At 37.2% G+C, this 23795-nt stretch overlaps 1 protein-coding gene across 1 annotated transcript in view; it reads right to left on the bottom strand.

Annotated features, from left to right (window-relative positions):
• Window positions 1-23795, bottom strand: part of RYR2 (ryanodine receptor 2) — a 1099979-nt gene that overhangs the window by 387711 nt on the left and 688473 nt on the right. The window contains exons 30-35 of the mRNA XM_007942720.1: window positions 7333-7541; window positions 6505-6857; window positions 5798-5912; window positions 4151-4311; window positions 1850-2009; window positions 1420-1506 (exon numbers count right to left, since the gene is read on the bottom strand). Of these exons, the coding sequence (XP_007940911.1) occupies window positions 1420-1506; window positions 1850-2009; window positions 4151-4311; window positions 5798-5912; window positions 6505-6857; window positions 7333-7541 (1085 nt within the window). The remainder of the gene's footprint in view (window positions 1-1419; window positions 1507-1849; window positions 2010-4150; window positions 4312-5797; window positions 5913-6504; window positions 6858-7332; window positions 7542-23795) is intronic.

The raw sequence follows: 23795 nt of genomic DNA, 5'->3' as shown, positions 1-23795 counted from the left end.
TGGAGGACAGCTACCTGGCCAACTGACTGGAAGAGATCCATATTTGTGCACATTCCAAAGAAACGTGATTCCACAGAATGTAGAAATTATAGAACAGTATCATTAATATCACATGCAAGTAAGATCTTACTGAAGATAATTCAGAAACGTTTGCAGCAGTATATTGATAGAGAACTTCCAGAGGTTCAAGCCAGATTCAGAAGAGGACATGGAACAAGGGATATCATAGCTGTTGTGAGATGGATCTTGGCTCAAGGAAGGGAATACCAGAAAGATGTTTACTTGTGTTTTATTGACTATGCAAAGGCATTTGATTGTGTGGATCATGACAAATTATGGATAACATTGAGAAGAATGGGAATTCCCGAGCACTTGATTGTATTCATGAGGAATCTGTACCTTGACAAGGAGGCTGTCGTTCGAACAGAACAAGGGGACACTACATGGTTTAAAATCAAGAAGGGAGTGCGTCAGGGTTGTATTCTTTCTCCACACTTATTCAATCTATATGCTGAGCAAATAATCCGAGAAGCTGGACTATATGAAGAAAAACGTGGTATCAGGATTGGAGGAAGAATCATTAACAACCTGAGATATGCAGACGATACAACTTTGCTTGCTGAAAGTGAGGATGACTTAAGGCACCTACTGATGAAGGTTAAAGAATACAGTCTGCAGTATGGATTACATCTCAACATAAAGAAAACAAAAATCCTCACAACTGGACCAATGAGCAGCATCACAATAAATGGAGAGAAGATTGAGGTTGTCAAAGAATTCACATTGCTTGGTTCTACAATTGATGCCAACGGAAGCAGCAGTCAGGACATTAGACGACGTGTAGCATTGGGAAAGTCAACTGCGAAGGAACTGTTTCAAGTGCCGAGGAGCAAGGATATCTCATTGAGGACTAAGGTGTGCCTGACACAAGCCATGACATTTTCAGTTGCCTTGTATGCATGTGAGAGCTGGACAATGAATAAGGAAGACCGAAGAAGAGTTGATGCTTTTGAGTTGTGGTGCTGACGAAGAATACTGAAAGTACCGTGGACTGCTAAAAGAACTAACAGATCTGTCCTGGAGGAAGTGCAGCCAGAATACTCCTTGGAAGCAAGGATGGCCAGACTTCGTCTCACCTATTTTGGTCATGTTGTAAGAAGGGACCATTCCCTGGAGAAGGATGTCATGCTTGGTAGGGTGGAGGGTCGAGGAAAGAGGGGGAGGCCTTCAATGAGATGGATTGATACGGTGGCTGCGATGATGGGCTCAAGTATAGCAGGGATTGTGGGGCTGGCGCGGGATCGGGCAGTGTTTCGTTCTGCTGTGCGTGGGGTCGCTATGAGTCGGAAACGACTCGACGGCACTTAACAACAACAACAACAACAATGGAAAATAAAATAAAATATCAGTCTTTCTTACCTTTATTCTTCCCAGCTCAAACTGGAAAACATTAGGACTTGTAGCTTGTGCAAAAACAGCAGGAAATAGTTTTGTACTTGGCTCCACCTTTTTAAACAAATGGATTTTATATTAGAAAGGTCAGGAGGACAAAGAAAGTATATGTGCTTTGCATCAACTAAGAAATCATATAGAAATCCTCTGATAAATTCAATAATTATTTCACTACTGTAAGAACATTTTTGAAAGGATGCACTATCTGTTAACTCTAAAGGGCTTAAGACACTGCTATTATTCAAACGGACATTAAAAATACATAATTAAGAAATTTATTATTTCACTTCCTTCTAATTTTTAGTTTACTTTTTGGTCTTACAAAATATGTTTCCCTTTAACAAGACATTTTTTTTTTTTTCTCCCTAGAAGCATGATGGCATCAATGAACACAAACCTGATAATATGTGCTCAATTCCTTGCCATTAGCAGTGAATGTGAGCAACCCACTGGCCACATCCACAACACAGCCAATCTCCAATCCATTATTGTTGCGTCCTTGTCCAGGGCTCATACTCTCACCTGCACATACCATGTAGCAGTTGCTCCGTTTGATGCTGAATTGAAAAAAGAAAAATTATGACCTTAAATATACTAGAAGGCATGTATATTTTGCAAACTAAGCCTAAGTTATGCTTTGCAAGCAACAAGCTCATGCTGTAATGGGACAGGTGCACAATGGGCCCAATTCTGTGACTTTGAGCAAAACTCCATTGACATCAGTGGAAATTCTGAATCAGGTCTTACACATCTCTAAATTTCACACCTAATGGAGACAGGTCAACAGGTTTGAACCAACTAAGAACTGACCTGCACATTCCCTCAAAAAAAACTCAAACCAAACTGGACCTTTTTCTGAGGTTCAAAAGAGTTTATTAAATAATCATCAAAATTTGATATTTTCATTCTCAAATTTTTTATACTTGCTGAGATGTGAAACATTAGTTTCCAAACACTTATCAAAATACTTAGACAAATTCTACATCAGCCATTCAATATATTAAGAATTAGACTAAAATTAATGCCCCTTTATAGAAGTGCCCAGTGATCTGTTATGAGAGACCAAACCTGTTGCTGTTAAGTAAATCCTGATTCATAGCAACCTCATTTGTTACAGAGTAGAACTGATTTATATGGTTTTCTTGGCTGTGATCTTTACAGAAGCAGGTTGTCAGGGCTTTTTACTGTGGTGTCACTGGTGGGTTCGAACCACAAACCTTTAGGTTATTAGTCGAGTGCAATGTATTTGCACCATCAAAATCAATGATATTAAAAACAAAACTGTACCTGATTTCACCCTCACCAAAACTTACACCAGAGATAGTAACAAAGTTAAGTGATTTCAGTTTCGCTTACATTCCCTTTTTCTGCCACCATACAGTGAACATACTAATGAGAGTAGCAAAAAAAGAAATGAAAAAAGCCAAACACAGGCAGTAGGAATTAAAGTACAAGAGTTTGGGATAAGGTTGATTACTGAATAGTAAAAAGTCAGTTGTGTTTCTCTGCATGACTTATGTAAGATTCAACAATCCCTTATCTTTTACTTCCTACACCAAAATCATTTATCAGTTACCCTACCCTCTACTGAGTCATTTTCTTATATTTCTTATATATGAAATGCATCCTCCAAGAAATTTCCTACAGACTGGTTGTTCTTTGTCCCCACTCTAAAATAAAGCATTGGTCACTCCGTATTTTTCTAGGGCCATGGTTTCAAGCTCTAGTGTCATGATGTTTCAAGTATTACAACCTGAAGACAGGAGAGTGTTCTCATCACTAAACAGTGATGTACAATTATAGAGGAAAAACAACATCATGGCAGTCTCTTTCTTTAAGACCTATCACAGCAGATCAGGGAGATGTGTGGGCACAAAAAATGATGTGAATTCTAAGATCTCTTCTCTCATTCTGCAAGGAAGATAGCCTTCTTCACTTTTTTGAAGGTTTGGTTTGAGTTTGACTTGTTTTACAAATGAAAAAAGATGGCACAGAAAGTTTAACTGACTTACCCAAAGCCACACAGCGAGTCAATGGCAAAGCTGAGGAAAGAACCCACTGCTCCTCAGTCTGAGTACAAATGCACCCACCTGGTCTAAACTACTACCGCATTGTCTTCTTCACTTTTCACCCACCCACATCACCAGTTCCCAAGATATTTATCAGACAACACAGTAAATGTCTCTCATTGCCCATCTCTAACTCATACAACAAAGGCTAACTATTGCCAACTCAAGTTGTTAGTTATGTACAATAATTTTACTCAAAAAGGATGCACTGCTCTTACTTCATAATGGTTTTCACTTCTAATATATTCAGACTCTACTGGTTTATATGAATAACAGAAAGGACATTGACATTAATGGTTGGATTTTATTTATCCTATAAGTAGAAATACTAGGGAGCTCTGGTAGTGTAATGCCTAAGGCACTTGACTGCTAACCAGAAGGCTGGAGGTTCAAACCCCCCAGCCACTCCTCGGAAGGAAGATGGGGGACTCTACTTCCACAGTGATATGACCTCGGAAACCCAAGGAGGGGTTGCTATGAGTCGGGTCCGACTTGACAGCACGTAACAACAACAACAACAACATAAGTAGAAATATTATCCTGGGTAAGAAATCCAAGAGAAAAAATGATCTACATTCACCAACATTTTTATCAGATTTCAATCATATAAAAATTTAAGGAAAACCAACCTTTCATGCACTTTTCCTTTCTCATCTCCTAGAGTAACAGTTACTGTACGAACTCTGTCCAAGTCAAAACCTGTATCATACTGATGGAAATCGGATGTAATCCAGCCCACCCAGACATTAGCAGGTTCTTGTCCAGGAAAGATTCTCACAGAGTAATAGTACTATCAAAAGAGCAAGACAAAAGTGTTGGTAAGGAAAAGAATAAACAAACTTTGATTTTTAATGTTAACTGTTGTCAGAGTCTTTGAATTACTTAAGAATGTAATTGTTTTAAATCATTTGGCCTAATTAAAATGCTGTAGGCACAAAAAAACTGACACTTCAAAATGAGAAAAGATTTATATGACTTAAATCAGAAATAGTGGGAAAGAAAGACAGACATCTATCTGAGGAAAGATGCTAAATGATTTGAGGCTTTTTGTATTCTCAAGTACATATGCATTACGTATGTTTGTGAATGTGTGTATGTGTATATACATACATATATATATATATATTTATGTATGTGTGACTGTGTTCATGTATCTACACATCACACATTCACACACACACACACATATATATATATATATATACACACACACACATTTAATATATAATGAAGTGGGATAACGTTAGGTAGGTAAGCCTCAAATTCTTCAATCTTGGATAAGAATCCTAATCTATGCTAAAAGTTTCCATACCTGCCACCTACCTCTTTGAATGTGGTCTGTTTTTCCTATCTATGAAATTTAATAATTTGATACTTTAAAGGATTTTGAAATAGTTTAGTTATAAATCAAAAAACCAAAGGGAGCTCTGGTGGTGTAGTGCCTAAGGCATTTGACTGCTAACCAGAAAGTTGTTGGTTCAAACCCACCAGCCACTCCTCAGAAGAACGACTGGGCAACATAGTTTGATACTTTAAAGCATTTTGAAATAGTTCAGTTATAATATGTAAAAATCAAATTCAGACATGGCATCATTCTACAAGGGACATAGATTATTTTTTTACCATTTGACATTTTAGAAGTAGTTTAAAAAAAAAAAAACAACCTTTAATGGAAGACAGCAAAAGTTGATTTTTGGTAAAGTATAATAAGTTATATCCTTTTAGATATATCACTAATATGAAGGAAATTGTGTATACTTGGAAAAGTCAAATAGACAATTTAAATTTTCCCAGAAACAAGTTAGCAAATTCAAGATTACAGGTGCCATTAAGGATGTTTCCTAAAGTAGCTCTCTTACTGATATCTATCTATGTATGAATATGGGAAGTCTGGTGGCGTAGTGCCTAACGTATTTGACTGCTAACCAGAAGACTGGCGGTTCAAACCCACCAGCCACTCCTCAGAAGGAAGTTTGGGCAATCTACTTCCACAGTGATGCTGCCTCGGAAACCTAAGGAGGGGTTGCTATGAGTCAGATCTGACTTGATGGCAGTGAGGTTTTTTTTTTTTTTTTTGGGTTTTGGATCTATGAATATATAGTATGTGTTTGTAAACATATATATTTAACATTTCAGCCCTAAAATATGTAAAAACATAAGCTAATAATTATTTAAAAATAAACTGGTAAGTATAATGAAATCAAAGGGAGTTATTCAAAATGTAAAGCATAATAACTGAAAATCAAAAATAAATTATAAATGCTGTAACCTCATACCGTGGATGTTTGCATCAAGTAATCATAGTCATCTCGATCATCTGCAAGAACATCTTCAGTAAGTCTTGCAGAATGGCTTGTGCTATAATCTGGCTTTGTTCTTCTAAGCAAAAATCTGAAATTTTTAGAGGACTACGAATAAGTAATATTAAAATGTTCTGACTACTTAAACATGAGCATATAATCAATTCTGTAAAGTAACTTTCATCTGAGGATATTTGGCAATGTCGGAAGACATTCTTGGTTGTCACTGTTGGAGGATGCCCTTGGCATCTAGAGACTAGAAGTTAGAGATGATAATAAATATTCTACAATGCACAGGACAGCCCCTACAATAGAAAATTATCTGGTCCAAAAGTGTTAATAGTGCTGAGGTTGAGAAATCCTGGTTTAGTGAAACAAAATATTCTAAAGTAACCTATCTTCTTTATATCATTTACAGAGAATACTTGATAAGTTTCAACCAAGAAAGTAAATATAGATATATTTTAAAGTAAGAATTGGGTGCTAACAAATTAGATGACCAAGTGATTGCACACTTTTTTTTTTTTTTTGCTATAGAATACTTTGTACACAAATATACACACAAATAAAAATGAGCAGAAGAGGAGGAACAAATTAACATTGGGCTGTCCCTGACTTTCTACTGCAACCCTCCCGACATAATAACTACATATTTAAAATCACACTGCATTACAATTAATGACCTTTGTTTCAGACGAGAGGGCTTTTCTTGAGCATAATCTTTGTGATTATTGAACTCTGATTTTGTGGCTTCTTTCTCTTTGTCAACACGGTCGGGCACCAGATGGCCATGAGCTGTCTTCATTAGAACCTCAAAATCAGAATCTGCATCATAATCCTCCAGGTCATTCTTGGGTCCAAAGAGGCTGGCCCCTGGGAGACCTCCTGTAGCAGTTTTGGAGAAGACCTCTGCACATTCAATTGGCATGCTCAGACGATAAAACATGATGTCAGTGCTGCTGTTCTGTGATCCAAAGGACTTCTGGGTCACCTTTAAACATGGGGAACTATCTATGGTGCCATCTATCCTGGTCACCTATCAAATGAAGAAGCAATAGTTCAAATTACAATTACCATTTCAATTTTCTGCTTCTAAAGATGATTAGTGCATATCATGCTTTCAGGATCCAAAACATGGACCACATAACATATCCTTTTGTAAAAGAGACAATCAAACATAGAGATCACTCTGTTACAAATATATCCAAAGTTCTGCTTCTAACTCAAAAAGATAGTTTGGGAAATGCATATTATAGTTATACATAGTTAGATAAGGCCTGACATTAAATATATAAAAGGGAATTAATTATTCATATTCATTTATAATCAAGTACTCATAAAGTACCTAGTACCAGAGGTTAATCATATACTTAAAGCCCATCTCTATGTAACACAACAGGGCCATCATTTTAAATAAGTTACAATAATTGTACAACTAGGAACTCCTGTATATAAAGATATCCCACTCCCATTTTTTTGGCAACAATCTGATTTTTAAAGAAAAAGCAAACCTCAATATGTTCATGGTTTGATGGAACTTGAAGAAATTGAGGAAGCCTCTTGCTTAGCCACATGGTAATATCCCTATTTGTATTTACTGCAAATGGTTCATAGCCCTCTTGTAAGCCACATATGGTGAAATATTTCAAGGTACTGACATCCTTTCCAAAGTTCATCCTGCCCACCTGAGCCACACCAAGGCTACATACAGGTATGAATCCTGGGAAGACAAAGAAAAACCAAAACTCTCAGTACTGTTAGTATAAAATTTGCTAGTATGGAATTACCAAAAGTATTGCTGCACAACTCTTACCTTTGTGAAACACATTGCCCTAAAGTAAAAAAAAATAGTGTATTAAAGATGGCACTGATTAAGAATTAAATGTAAGGATCAAAAGATCAGTAATTAATCTTGGCATTGCAATTTACTAGTTGTGGGCCCCAGATAAGTTACTTTCTAACCCTCAACTTCTGCAAAATGAGATACTGTTAAGCAGCCATTGTCCTCCAGATACTAGAAAGCCCAATCAAAGAAGGAAATCCTAACTTATAATCCCCCTTTTCAGTATATTATGTGACTGTCCTATGCAGGGAAAGTAAGAAAGAAGAGAGTAACTATCGCCTTGCTGTTCTATGCAACTCAAGAATTTGATAGGACAAAACAAAGCTCAAAACAGTATGAGCTATAGATTTCCTCTCACATAACTGAAGGGAAGAAGGAGTGGTAGATAAAATTTATAAAGGTGTAATCCATCAATAGCTAGCTATTTTTGATCTTTGAAGAAAACTTTCCCTTTCTCTGGAATACTCTAGATCTAAGCACAAAACCAAATTCACTACTGTTGAGTCGATTTTGACTCATAGCAAACCCTCCTTGGGTTTCTGAGGCGATATCTCTGTGGAAGCAGATTGCCCAATCTTCCTTCCGAGGGGTGGCTGGTATGTTTGAACCACCAGCCTTCTGGCTAGCAGTCAAATGCCTTAGGCACTATGCCACCAGAGCTCCTAGATCTAAGCACATATGTGTGTGTGCAAGTATGTGTGTGTGTGTGTATGCTTAGATTTAGTGTATTCCAGAAAAAGGCTTAATTTTCCTCAAAGATCAAAAGCTGCTATTTATCAATTGATAACAACTTTACCAATTATGTGTATGTGTGTGTATATACATACACACACATATTTATATACACACATATATATGCTTAGATACAGTGTGTGTGTGTGTGTGTGTGTGTATCTATCTATCTATATGACATAGAGTTTGAAAATTGGTACTTCGAGAAAGGAAAAGCAGAGTAAAACCTGCAAAAGCTAGACCCTGTATAAGGTGGAAATCTGTCAATGAAGGAAAATTAAAATATTTTTCACTAAAATGATTAATAGAAAAGTGGTAAGACTGCACCCTGTCACAGTCAGAAAACTTGAAAGACCCAGAGAAACAAGGCATTTTCGAATTTCAGCTCTCACAATTGTCACTATAGTTGCTAAAAACCAAACCAAACCAATCTCTCTGCTGCCCCTTGAAACTCCTCCATCTATCCCATTCCTTTTGATGCTACTACCATTGCAGAGCAATGCACATCTAACCTAAATAATTATGATATAAAGTCAAACAAGTCACTTAAAGTAAACAAGAAACAAATCAAAAGGTTATAGGCAATAGGATAAAAACACCCAATAATATAATTTCATCAACTAGTCTAATGCATGGCAAGGTTAGCAAACCTTTCTGCTATCGAATAAATTAGGAAATTATATTAACTCTGCTTATTGCTTCTTTGAGTTCTTTGAATGAATTGTCTTTGTCTGGAAGAAAAGATGATATAATTTTCAGGGGTGGGGAATTTTCTGTGTAATCCTAATTTCTTTCTATACCATATTACACAATGAAAATTGCAATTTGTTCTACCCCTATGATTTATACTTCTTCCATTGTTGAAATTAGTGGCCATTAAAGCAATGCATAATCCCCAAAACAGCATAAGATGGATAAGAAATTAAATCTAATTATTCATAAGGATTCCACCCAATTTGTATTCATCAACATACATTGAAAAAATAGTTGTCTATGGCACATAAAAACAACAACAACAACAACAACAACAATGCTACCAACAAGGAAACAAGAACATACCCAACTGTGTTCAAGAAAGTGTGCATGATGTGCCTCTAGTTAGAGCCAAAAATTATAGCTGTGCCTGTGGGTATGCCAGCTCCTGAAGCAGTAGTCAAAAAAAGTTGTTTTAAACAAATGTCTCCAAAGGAACAAAGAAAATGATGGATAAATATGATAGATCTGAGACAGCTTGAACTGTATTAGCACAAATTGACAAATCTAATATCCACTTGACATGAACTAAAGAATACCAAGATAGAAATGTATTCTTAGATAGCAAACATCTATTTCTATTCATTTTATTTGTGAAAGCAGTTCCTAACCTATAAATTAAGGAGCTCTGGTGGTGTAGTGCCTAAGGCATTTGACTGCTAACCAGAAGGCTAGAAGTTCAAACACACCAGCCAATCCTCGGAAGGAAGATTGGGCAATCTACACATGATAAATGAAGTTATTGTTTATGTGTAAAAGTCTGCACAATAGATACTGGGCTATTTGTTATACCTGTACTTTCTTATGTGTTTGAAATTCTTTCAGCTAAAACATAATGTAACTAGTGATGTGCACAAATATATGTCAGATAGATCCTGGCTAAAAGCAAAGAATATCAAAAAGATGTTTACCTGCGTTTTATTGACTATGCAAAAGCATGAGACTGTGTGGACCATAACAAATTATGGATAATGTTGCAAAAATGGGAATTCCAGAACACTTAATTGTGCTCTTTAGGAATCTGTACATAAACCAAAAGGCAGGTATTCAAACATAAAAAGGGGATATTGCGTGATTTAAAATCAGGAAAGTATGTGTCATGGTTGTGTACATTCACCATATTTATCCAATCTATATGCTGAATAAATAATCTGAGAAGCTTGACTATATGAATAAGAATTTGGTATCAGGATTAATGGAAGACTCATTAACAACCTGTGATATGCAGATGACACTATATTCCTTGCTGAAAATGAAGAGGACTTGATGCAGTTACTGATGAAGATCGAAGACTACAACCTTCAGAATGTATTATAACTCAACATAAAGAAAACAAAAATCCTCACAACTGGACCAGTAAGGAACATGATGATAAATGGAGAAAAGATTGAAGTCAGGGATTTCATTTTACTTGGATGTACAATCAATGCCCATGGAAACAGCAGTCAAGAAATCAGAGGATGTATTACATTGGACAAATCTGCTGCAAAAGATCTCTTTAAAGTGTTAAAGAGCAAAAATGTTACCTTGGAGACTAAGGTGCACCTAACCCAAGCCGTGGTATTTTCAATCGCCTCATATGTCTGTGAATGCTGGACAATGAATAAGGAAGACTGCAGAGGAATTGATGCATTTGAACTGTGGTGTTGGTGAAGAAAACCAAAAATACCACGGAATGCCAGAAGAACAAACAAATCTATCTTGGAAGAAGTGCAGACATAATGCTCCTTAGAAGTGAGAATGGCCAGACTTCACCTCACTTACTTTGGTCATGTGATCTGAGGGGACCAGTCCCTGGAGAAGGATATCATGCTGAAATGAGATATATCTATATTGCTCTTATATTTGTGAGAATAATGTGGACATAAAATGACCCAAATAGCTTATTCTTTTTATATATAACACTTAAAGTGGTGAGGATGCAATGATATCAATGCCAGAATTCTTGGAAATAAAATTAAACTAGTATAAGGTTTATGAAGTATAATTTGGCAAGATGTATTAAGAACTTTCAACCATTCCTTTATTTATTTGATAAATGATTATTAGAGGAGTTATCTCATGCCAGAAACTTGGAATACTAAGGTGAATAACTCAGATGCTCTCCAAAGTTTTCTCTCGATTTAATGAGCTAGAAAGACAAGTAAAGAAGTAATACCGAAATAACCTAGTGAGTCATCAAGGCAGATGGAACACCAGGATCAGAGGATGAGTAGAGAATAGAGACTTGGGAAACAGAGAAGATTTTGCAAAGGAGAGGCCATCTAAGAAGTTGGCAGACAGGCAGTATTATGAAGGGATTAAGAACAAAGTTAGGAGTTCAAAGACCTGGATTCAAGTCTCATCACCATCATGTCTCAATTATTTGATCTTTCACAAGTTTGTTAAATTTTCTAAGCTTTAATCCTTTCTTTTATAATATCTACCCCATAATGTGATGGTTTTAAAAATGAGATCCTGTAAGTGCTTAACAGGGACATCCTCTGAATTAAATTTAAAGTAGAAAAAAAGAGGTAAAGGAAATTAAATGATCATAATAGGAGAATGAATATGTGCAGCAAATAATAATCATTTTAAATTTATAACAAAAATTATAGAGAGATAAGACAAATATGTTGTTGTTATTAAACACACAGACCCACTTTCATCAAATCAATTTTGACTGATGGCGACCCTATAGGAAAGAGTAGAATTGTCCCCTAGGGTGTTTTCCAAGGCTGTAATCCTTTGAGTTGCATCCGACTCGATGGCAGTGAGTTTTTTTTTTTGTTTGTTTGTTTTTTTTAAATAATTTGGGAAGCAGATTGCCACACCTTTCTCTCACAGAGCAGAGTAGCTGGTGGGTTCAAACTACTGACCATTTAGTTAGCAGCAGAATGTTTTAACTGCTGTTCCACCACAACTCTTTGTTGTTATCAGATGCCATCAAGCTGATTTAGACTCATAACCACTCCACGTGACAAAGCAGAACTTCCCCTTAGGATTTTCTAGACTGTTATCTTTATGAGAGCAGATCACCAGGTTAGCAGCCAAGCACTTAACCACTGCACCACTTGTCTTCCTTAGCAAAATGCAAACAATTGGTGAAGAGTATAAAGTTGTTGTTCATTTACTATGTTCACACATTTTCTGAAGTGCTGATATTTCTCAAATAAAAGATGATTTAAAAAAATTATCTTTAAAATGTATTTAAGATTTAGGACAACATTTATAATTTAAGTAAAGAGACGGGGTAACAGACTATAACTATTCAATATCATGACAATTATTTAAATGGAAAAGAAACACATTAAACCTCAAGTTTCTTTCTGAGTGGTGGAAATATATATAATTTTTAACAATTTGCATCACACTGTCATGCATCTTCCAAAGTTTTTGACAAGTATATATTACTTTAAGGAGCCTTGATAACACAGTTGTTAAGTGGTCAGTGGGTAACAGAAAGATCAGTGGTTTGAACCCACCAGCCACTTCTTGGGAGAAAGATGTGGCCATCTGTTTCTAAAACGATTAGCCTTAGAAACCCTATAGGGTAATATTTCTCAGACAGGTAGGCAAGGGGTGGCTGAATCAAGCAGCCTCGTTAGAGTATTCTTGGAATTTAAGCCTATGTTTGGACCATCACGTAACTATTGCTATTGGCAACAAAGAACTGCTTGCGATTAAGAAGTCAGGCACTTAGGCAATATAAGAAGTTACATTTAAAAAGCCCCAAAGCTTGACCAGTTGTAAAATGTTGATAAACCTTCTGAGCTACCCTTCAAGTATCACATAAGGTGCAGAGCATGTGCAGTAAGAGTCAACATGACCAACAAAGTGATCTTCCACCAGAGGCAGTCAAGAGCAAAAGTCCCTCATCAGGACTTGAACAGAGTCCAGAAACATCACACATGCACTAACTCACTGCCCTCGAGTGGAATCCGACTCATAGCGACCTCTTCTTGGGTTTCCAAGGCAGTATCTCTATGGAAGTAGATTGCCCAATCTTCCTTCCAAGGAGTGGCTGGTGGGTCATGTCAACCATCCCAGCAGCCTTCATAATGGATTCTATATTTGTTCCAATAGCCTTTGCAATGGACTCCATCTTGGATATTTCCTGTGCATGCATCTGATTTTCATAACCCCACCTCTTTTTTGGAAATCCCCACTCATTTCATAAATAAGATGATGCCTTTTTCCCACCTAAAGCCCTTCATAAGCCCCAGGAAATCATTGGTTCAGAGAGAGACAGAAGGCTAGTGTAGGCAGAAGCTCCTCATCGCCTCTGCCTAAAGAGCTCCTCTCTGTCTTTTTCTCTCCAGTATCTCTTTTCTCCTTTCTCTTTAATAAAATTTGGTTCATATGGAGCTCTGGTAGCATAGTGCCTAAGGCACTTGACTGCTAACCAGAAGGCTGGCGGTTCAAACCCACCAGCTACTCCTCGGAAGGAAGGTTGGGCAATCCTACTTCCGTAGTGATACTGCCTCGGAAACCCAAGGAGGGGTCGCTATGAGTCGGGGCTGACTCGACGGCACATAACAACAACAACAACATGGACATTTTGCCTCTCCTGTATAGTTCTCAGTCAGTAGAAAGCAAGGATCCTTGCTCAGAATCCCGGGACTTCCTGGGACAGTTGTTCTCTTGTCTACAAGGCTGTTATGAAGTTTAAATGACTACAGAGCAACTGGTATATGTTACTTTCATAATAAATAAATACATGTAACTTTATTTTCATTAGCTTGCAGCAGTTATCATCATAGATGGCATTTTTGTTGCTTTGAATTTTGCTGCCCTTTAAATAAATGTTTTTATGCAAGTATATCCATAAGTAGAAGTTAGAATATGTTTTGTATTTCTTAATCAAACTAAAATGAATAGACTTTAACTGCAAAAATTAAATCTGATTCTGTTTTCTGACGACAAGGTTTTAATAGCCACTGTGATAATGAAAAGGAGTTCTGGTGGGACAGTGGTTAAGGCATTCCACTGCTAACCAAAGTGGTTGGCAGTTTAAACCCACAGGCCACTCCATGGGAAAAAGATGAGGCAGTCTGTCTTCATAAAGATTTACAGCTTTGGAAACCTTATGACACAGTTATGCCCTGTTCTATGGGGTTGCCATGAGTCCGAATCGACTCAGTGGCAGTGGGTTTGGTTAGGTTTTATTATAATGAAACAAGCAATATGTTGTGAGGGAGCTCAGAAGAACTAGGTGCTTGGCATAAGGAGAGGCTCTGCAAAAGCAGCAGGCTGGACTCCATTTTTTGTTGTTTACTGCTTATTCTGAGCTGCTGTTCAAAGGTCACCTATCCAGCATACCTCAGGAAGCCTGCAGGCTCCTCTCCTTCCCTTCCTCTCACAACATGCTCCCAGGAAGGGTCTTTTCTCAGGCTGCCACCCAAAATATCCATAGATTAACAAGATTATAACTGACTCAACCTTTAAGACTAACAAAACAATCCTTATGGGGATCTTAGAATTGTCTGTTGTTGTTGTTGTTATGTGCCGTCGAATCGCCCAGACTCATAGCGACCCCTCCTTGGGTTTCCAAGGCAGTATCACTACGGAAGTAGGATTGCCCAACCTTCCTTCCGAGGAGTGGCTGGTGGGTTTGAACCGCCAGCCTTCTGGTTAGCCGTCAAGCGCCTTAGGCACTATGCTACCAGAGCTCCTTAGAATTGTCTAGTGTCTGATAAAGCATGATTTTGTAAATGCCAACCAATCAGAATTTGTTCCTTATAAGTTACTGGATTTTTAGTACTTAAACTCTCAAAAATTATTTTCACCAGAGTACCTTTGTGAATCCTCAGGAGTGCTGCCTGATTTAGATCATATTATTCCTTCAATAAAGGAGCTCTGGTGTTGTAGTGGTTAAGGCATTTGGCTGCTAACCAAAAGTAGGTGGGTCAAATCCACCAGCTGCTCCATGGAAGAAAGATGAGAAGTCTATTTCTGTAAAAATTTACAGCCTTGGAAACCCAACCAGGGTTGATATGAGTTGGAATTGATTCAATGGCAGTGAGTATTTTTTATTTTTTATTTTTTGGTATTCCTTCAATAACTCTGTTGTAATTTTAATAGAAACTCCAGTTTTCTCTTTGACAATATTTAATAAATGTCTTTATTTTTAAAAAAATCAGCAAGAGCACACCAGGAATGAGTGGATGGCAATGCAGCTAGAGGAAAATAAAACCAGTTGCTCTCATGTTGACTCTAATTCATGATGACTCCATGTTTTAGAGTAGAATAGTGCTCTGCAAGGTTTTCAATGGCTGATATTTTGGAAGTAAATTGCTAGGACTTTCTGCTGACACACCTCTAAGTGGACTTGAACCACTAACCTTTAATTTAGCAGCCAAGCATATTAACTATTCACACTACCCAGGGACTTGCAAGGAAGATAGAAAGTGGATAAAAACTACAGTCCTGAACTGTGAAGCCCTTAGGAAAAGGTCAGACCCAGACCCCTCCATCAGTCTGGAACTTGGCAAAATGTCCTGCACAATGAAGGTGCTGACTTGATGAATGAAACACTTAACACAGATAGTAGCTCATGATAGTAGCTCATATTTCTTGATATGGTTTATATGTTTCATCTCTGTGAATCCTCACAACTATTTGTCGAGATGAAAATCATTAGTACCACTTTCTGTATGAGGGAACCAAAGCATTAGGCTAAATAACTTTCCCTCACAGCTAGCAAGCAGACAGAACAGAAGCCCAGGTCTGGCTGATCACTAGCTCCATCTTTAAACAATGGCTCAGCAGACTTTTTTCTGCAAAGGGCCAATATTTTAGACTTTGTGTGTCATCTGGTCTCTGCTGCAGCTATTCAAATCTGCCACTGTAGCATAAAACCATTCATAGATAATACATAAACAAGTGGGAGTGGCTGTGTGCTAATAAAAATTTATTTCCCTCGGAAGTCTTCTTAAAACCAAATAATAATTTAGCTTAACTAGTAAAGAATGTCTGCCTTGAACATTATGTTCTTTTATGATCTGTCCATATGGGATATGAAAAACCTCTGGTGGGGTAGTGGGCAAAGCATTTGGATGCTAACCAGAAGGCTGGCAGTTCAAACCCATCAGCTGCTGTATGGGAAGAAGATGAGGCAGTCTATTTCCATAAAGATTTATAGCCTTAGAAACTCAATGGGGTTGCTGTAAGTCAGAATTGACTCAATGGCAGCGGGTTTTATATGGGATATGCATGTGAAAGCTAGAAAATGAATTAGGAAGATCAAAGAAGAATTGATGCATTTGAATTATAGTGTTGTTGGCAAAGAATACTGAATATATCATGGACTGCCAGAAGAATAAGCAAATCTGTCTTAGAAGTACAGCCAGAATGCTTCTTAGAAGTGAGGATGGGGAGACTTTATCTTCCATACTTTGGACTGGTTAACAGGAGAAGTACATCATGCTTGATAAAGCAGGTGGATAGCAAAAAAAAAAAAAAAAAGAGAGAGAGAGAGAGAGAGAGAGAGAGAGAGGAAGACCCTAAACTAGATAGACTGATAATGGTTGCAACAATGGGCTCAAAACACAGCAAGTACTCTGAGTAACTCTTTGGGCCTGAAACTGGCTTCAGTCAACCAAACAATAAACAGGCCTACTAGCTGAGCACCAGGATGATACACTCCTTAGAACAATCAACCATGAGAGATCAGAAAGGCACCATGTGCACAGAGAAAAAGGTAAGGAGGCAGAAATTCATAGGCAAGAAGGACAAAGGGAAAGGGTAACCACAGAGAGGAAGTGGGAGGAGAGCTGTTCCAGTGTCAGGAATGTAGTCAGTATCACAAAACAAAATATACAAACTGTTGAATGTAAAATGAATCTGCTTTGTCAAATTTCACACAAATCACAATAAAAAGTCCAAAAAAAAAACCAAAAAAACAAAACCCTAGCAAGTACTGGGCAGTGATGATATCACAGGACAGGGCAGTGTTTTGTTCTATTGTATATAGGGTCGCTATGAGTCAGAGATGACTCAACAACACTGACAACAACATATGCGATCAAATCAACAGCAGCAGCTCAAAAGCCTACATTCTCAATATTCTTACCTTAGGAGTTAGTGATCTGTTAATAGGGGAAGAATAACTCAGAAAAGGAGCAAAAGAATGCACAACTTGAATGTAATCAATGCCACTCAATTGGACATGTAGAAACTGTTGAATTGGTGTATGTTTGGCTGTGTATATTTTCAACAATAACTCTCCTAGGTGAGGTTGCGACCTCTACTAAAAGACAAAACTAAAACAAACAAACAAAAAACTTGTATTTACAAAAACAGGAGGCAAGCTCTAAGGTACTATTCTCTGCCTCCACACATAATCAGGTACCTCCATTGGACAAATATTTAATGAGCATCTATGTTCTATGAAATGCAAGTATAGCTGTGAACAGAATAAAAAATAGTCCCTGATTTTATGAAGCTTATCATGAGTAGAAAAAACAAATAATAAGTAAAAAATAATTACTAATGTACATAATATAATGCACATTAATGAAACATGTCATTTATAATGTACATTAATGATAAATGTCATTTTGATAAATGTACAAAAATTATGTTATCAAGACTAAATGGCTGGTATAAACTGAGCAAGATCAGTAGATAAATGACATCATTGTTAAGAGTTGTTCCATAGTAAAACATTACAATTGGGGTTTAACTTTCTATTAGTAGAAGGAATCAGACCTCAAACAGATTCTAATACAATTAAACAGATTTCCAAAAATACATGCATATGCTCCAGCATAGGTAAAATATCCATCCAACTTTCCTGTCCTTTGGGCTCTCTACTTTCTATTCTAGTTACCTTAGCTAATATCCTGCAAATAACAGAGCCTGATGGTATCTAAGGGAAGGTTCCTTCCTGGTTAAAAATCTTAAATTAGAGCCCAGTTGGTTACTTGGGCCAGAGCCACGCCCACCCCTATTTGTAAATCTGTTAAAACAGTAGCTATGACTTATGGCTAAGCTGCTTCCTCCAACACAAGACAGATGGCTTCAGCACATTTTAACTCTTATCCTATGATGAGACTCCATGCTCCCGAGCAGAGGGATGCATGAGAAGCAGGCAACTCCAGCAAATAAATTGGCAATCAGAAGAATATGGAGGTGTGAAGTGGGTGGAAAATCTGTGTTTGGGACTAAAAAGAAAGGAAGATAAAGCTGGTCACAACAGAGCAGCTTTTGCTAAGAACATATAATTTCAGACTTTGCAATTTCTGAGATACAGATAGGGATCCACATGGATAACCCAAACCAAATGGCCAAAAGACATAATGGCCAATATTATCTAAAATAGATTACTTTAAATATTACATCAGAAGGAAGATAGATAGGTAGCTGCCACTGAGTCAACTCCAACTCACAGTGACCTTACATATAACAGAGTGGAGCATTGCTAGGTCGTGCATTATCCTTATGATTGCCTTCATGGTCAAATCCATCATTGCAACTACTGTGTAAATCCATCTCACCAAGTTCTCCTTTGGCTTCTCTGGTCCTCTACTTCACCAATTATGACTTCTTCCAGAAACTGATTTTTTTCTAATGACATGTCCAAAGCAAGTGAGGTAGATAATATTCTGGTGTGATCCATTAGGTTTCATTTGCTAATTTTTAGAGATAGATCACCAGGGTTTTCTTCCTAGGATGTCTTAGTCTGAAAGCTTTGGCACCATGGGTGACATAGCTATAGTAGTGGCATAGCTTCCAGGATCACAATAACAAGCAAGCCACCACAGTGCAATAAACCCAAAGATGGGAGGAAGAAGAAAAGGTAACACCATTTGGTAGGCTAAAATGGATCAAATAATGTATAAGCACTTCCCTACTTATTATTGTAAGGAGCTCTGGTAGCATAGTGCCTAAGGCAATTAACTGCTAACCAGAAGGCTGGTGGTTCAAAACCACCAGCCAGTCCTCGGAGGGAAGGTTGGGCAATCTACTTCCGTAGGGATACTTACTGCCTTGGAAACCCAAGGAGGGGTGGCTATGAGTCAGTTCCAACTTGATGGCGCATAACAACAACATACATTATTGTATATTAACCCTCATTTTCTAGATGAGGAAATAGGCTAAGATTTTTAAACCAAGATCTTGCAGCTCAATCAGTAGGATGACAGAATTTGAATCAAGGATACTAAGAAAAATGGTTAAGACAAATAAATAAACAAAACAGACCAAAAATCTGCATTGCATTTCTGGACTCTTTAGAACTGAAAGATGCATGAAGAGCATATCTCCAATTTGACTTTTATTTTAAGGAAATAAAAATAGAGTTTATTTGCCAAAAGTCACTGTTTTTGTAATCTAGGGCTGCTATAATAGAAATAACACAAGTGGATGTCTTTAACAAACAAATTTTTTCTCTCACAATTCAAGAGGCTAGAAGTCCAAATTCAGAGCCTCAGCTCTAGGAGAAAGCTTTCTCTCTGTGTGTCTCTTGGTCCTAGGAGTATCTTAGCACAGAGATGCTGGGTGCAAATGACACACTCCACTCCCAGCTTTCTTCTTTCTTGGTGGCAGTATGTCCCCCTCTCTCTGCTCACTCTCCTTTTATCTCTTGTAAGATAAAATGTGTTGCAGGTCATTAAGAGTATTGCATCTCACCCTAATTCTTTTACATCTGATTGGTTTTTCACATCAGATCATATCAGGGGGATCATTACATAACTGCCAAACTACTGAAAATCATGGCCCAGACAAGTTGACACATATTTTGTGGGAACACAATTTAAAATCTATGACAGTCATCCAAGAAGAATTATTTTCACAGTTGAGTCAGGAACCCAGAGCTTCACATGTTGTTGTTGTTATTTGCCGTGGAGTTGTACCTGACTCATAGCGACCCATCCTTGGGTTTCCAAGGCGGTATCACTACAGAAGTAGATTGCCCAATTTTCCTTCCAAGGAGTGGCTGGTGGGTTTGAACCTCCAGCCTTCTGGCTAGCAGTCAAGTGTCTTAGGTACTACGCTACCAGAGCACCCACAGTAAATTTAATTTTTCTATTCCATTTTGGCTCAGAAGATGAATTAACACATATGCTAAATGAGGTCTTAGAAAATTTACTATAATGCAAATCCATTATTTTTAGTAAATAGACTAATTTGTAGTATCTATTTTGGCAGAAAATAAATATTCTTATGCTTTCCCTCTGGCTTTTGGATCATTTACATAATCAAGATGACTAGGATTTTGATTTTTAACCTTGAATCCCATTTTAAAGCCATTATTCTCTTAATAATAATTTTGGGTATTTGAGTTACTAAAAAGGAGCTCTGGTGGTGTAGTGCCTAAGGCTTTTAACTGCTAACTAGAAAGTTGGCAGTTCAAACTCACCAGCCACTCTTCAGAAGGAAGACTGGGCAATCTACTTCCATAAAGATCGACTGTCTCAGAAACCCAATGGGGGTATCTATGAGTCTGAATTGACTTCATAGCAGTGTTTTTTGTTTTTGTTTGTTTGTTTGTTTGCTTTTTCTGTTTTAAGTTACTAAAACTCTGACACTTTAGGCTGGCCTATACTGCCAACAAAAGTCCCCACATCCCTACTGCTTTGTAAAAAGCTAGTGGTTCTACCATCCAGTAGATTGGAATGAGAAATGGGATGAGGAAAATAATAGTTTGTTATAAAGCTGGATACATGAAATTTAAGGATTGTCTTTTATTTTGAGATTATGGTCTTCCTATTTTTTAATAAATCAAAATAATGGTAATTGTAAATGTCAAGGTTTTTTCTATCTTTACTTAACAAAATAAACATTTAATAACATTTCAACCCCAAAGCAGCACTTCATCTGAGCCTTTTTGGTGTTATATGTGTATGTCATTACTTCCAGTACTTCAAACATCTATTCAGCATATGCAAAAGTACCAGTCTGTAGATGGGCCAGTTTACATACTATCTTACTATTACCAACTAGCTTTGTTCATTCTCAAAATAGTCTCTCAGATAAGACTTTTCTCTCTTTCTTAGAACGTAAAACTTTACTGTCAATAAACCATTGTTGTTGTTGCTATGTGCTGTCAAGTAGTCACTTCAAATTACATAGAATTTGATTTTCACTGGATTCACCAAACATTTTACAATGAATTCCCCCAATTAATATGTTGTTTAGCTAGCTTAAATATAAGCTCAAAAGATGTAAATTAAATAATAATGTGAAACTTAACCCTAAATATTCAAAATAATCCCTCCTTCCTTATTTTAAAATTGTTCCATGAACATAGAGTATATTTAAGTGATTTAGGTGCTAAAAGTTTTATTTGTTGGAAAAGTCAAAGAATTTATAGGATAGCTCTTATTTCTGATTTTAGGTAAAACAATGAAATAGATTATTTTTGTTTCCAACACATTCATACTTTTTCAAATTTGTCTATCAATGATTTACCCCAACCCTGTTCCTTGGTTGTTTAGATTCCCCCAGTGCAGTGTCTCAGAGCCCTGACTTCTTCCATCTCCAACAAATTCAAATTTTTAGCTAGGGAGCTCTGCAATAATGAGTTACTTTCCTAACTCTTTAACATAATGGCAGGTTCTACAGAGTGATTTTAGTGACAGGAACCACAGGTGTTATGGTATAGCCAGAAAGGTGGATATTTGGAATATTGCAGACTCTATGTTGTAGATTGAACTCTGTTCTCCAGAATGCTATGAAGTCCCAACCCTTGTATCTGTGAATGTAACCTTGTTTGGTGAAATGGAGATTTTCTTTGTGATGTCAAGAGTTGCTTAATGAGTCATACCAAAGTAGGGCAACTCATAAGAGTAATCCATTCTTATTAGCATTTTATGAAAGAGAAGGACAGACACAGCAAGCAAATGGCATACAAAGGGGGAAGGCACTATGTAGCAACAGAGGCAGATGTATCTATTAACAGTAACGGAAAAACAAAGATTGTCAGTAGCCACCAGATTCTTCTTTCAGAACAGTTGTGTATTGCAAGTTTTAAATCAGGGAGAGGCATGGAACATTCCTTTCGTAAAGCCCTCAGGAAGAATTGGCATGCTTTATAGCTTGAATTTGGACTTCTAGCCTCCAGAGCTATGAGAGGATACACTTCAGTTCTTTAAAGCCACCAACTTTGTAATATATTATTATGGCACCCCTAGGAAATATAGACACTCTAATCCTTAATTCCAAGTCCCCGAGTAGTGCAAACAGTTAACAGTTTCAGCTGCTAACCAAAAAGTTAAAGACTTTTGTCCACTTAGAGACATCTTAGGCATTCTGGTGGTATAGTGGTTAAGGCGTTTGGTTGCTAACCAAAAGATCAAACTCATCAGCCACTACATGGAAGAAAGATGAGTCAGTCTGCTTCGTAAGGATTTACAGCCTTGGAAACCCAATGAAAGTCACTATGAGTTGGAATCAACTTGATGGCAGTGACTTTGTTTTTTGGTTTGAGAGGAATCTTGCAATGACCTCTGGGGGTGTAGTGGTTAACACATTTGACTGTTAATCAAGACGTCGGTGGTTTGACCACACCAGCCACTCCACAGAAGAAAGGTAAGGGAATCTGCTTCCATAAAGATTCACAGCCTTGGAAACCCAATGGTGGTTGCTAAGGGTCAGAATCAACTTGATGGCAGTGAATTTGATTTTGGAGAGGCATCTCAGATGAAGGGTCTGGTGATGTACTTCCAAAAAATCAGCCATTGCAAACTCTATGGAGCAAGTTCTACTCTACACAGATGATACTGCTGCCATAAATCAGAGATGACTCCATGAAAATTTAAAAAAAAATCTTAATTCACACCATCTTAAAAAATACTATTCTGTAAAACCATACTTATCCATCAATAATTTAACAATTACAATATTTCAGATGAGGGTAAAAAGGGGATTGTTTATATACATTGACAGTTCTATACCATTAAAAAAAAAAAAAAAAGACATCCAGTAAAATGGCAGAATAGGCAGTCAACCTGTACAGACCCTCTTCAACAAAGAAAAGAGAAACCAATTGACAGAGATACAGAAGATAATCCTGGAGCTCTGAGCTTTAAAAAGAAGGATACAGAAGTGGATTAGGCACCAACTAGTGGAAAAACCTGAATGAAAACAGGACCTAAGAGTAGACTCCATTTGCCAAGGATGGCAGGGACATACAAGAGGTTGACAACGGAAAAAGGGGACAGGTGGTGAGTGTATAAGGGCTCCCAACTAGCGAATAGAGGAGCATAGCATAGTACCCTGCTTACGTAGATAACATACAAACAAAACAAAACAAAAATTGTGGGCAAGTCACTCCAACATACAATCACCAATTAAATATAAACACAAAAACATCACAATACCTTGGAGACAACAGAACATCACAGTCCACATAAAGAAGCAAGATAAAGCAGGACAAACAAGGGAACAGGATGTAGACCCAAACACAAACCTGAGGAAGACGCAGCCTTGGAACTCCCTGATAAGGAATTCAAAAGAATTATATTTAGTTACCTTCAACGATTTGAGAGACAGATCAAGGAAAACAGACAAAATTGAGGAAAATAAAGAGAAAACCCTAGAACGATTTCAAATGACAATACAAGAACAAAATGACAAAATAAATGAAAAATTAGAAATGATACAAAATCTACAGACAGAAAACCAGAAGATTAATACTAAATTTTCAGAAATAGAAAACAC

Source organism: Orycteropus afer, unplaced genomic scaffold (assembly GCF_000298275.1).
Source record: "Orycteropus afer afer isolate SDZICR_OR568_19922 unplaced genomic scaffold, OryAfe1.0 scaffold00096, whole genome shotgun sequence".
In the NCBI taxonomy this organism is placed as follows: Eukaryota; Metazoa; Chordata; class Mammalia; order Tubulidentata; family Orycteropodidae; genus Orycteropus; species Orycteropus afer.
Note: the sequence above shows the minus strand (reverse complement) of the source record. Positions and strands in the feature narration are given on the sequence as shown.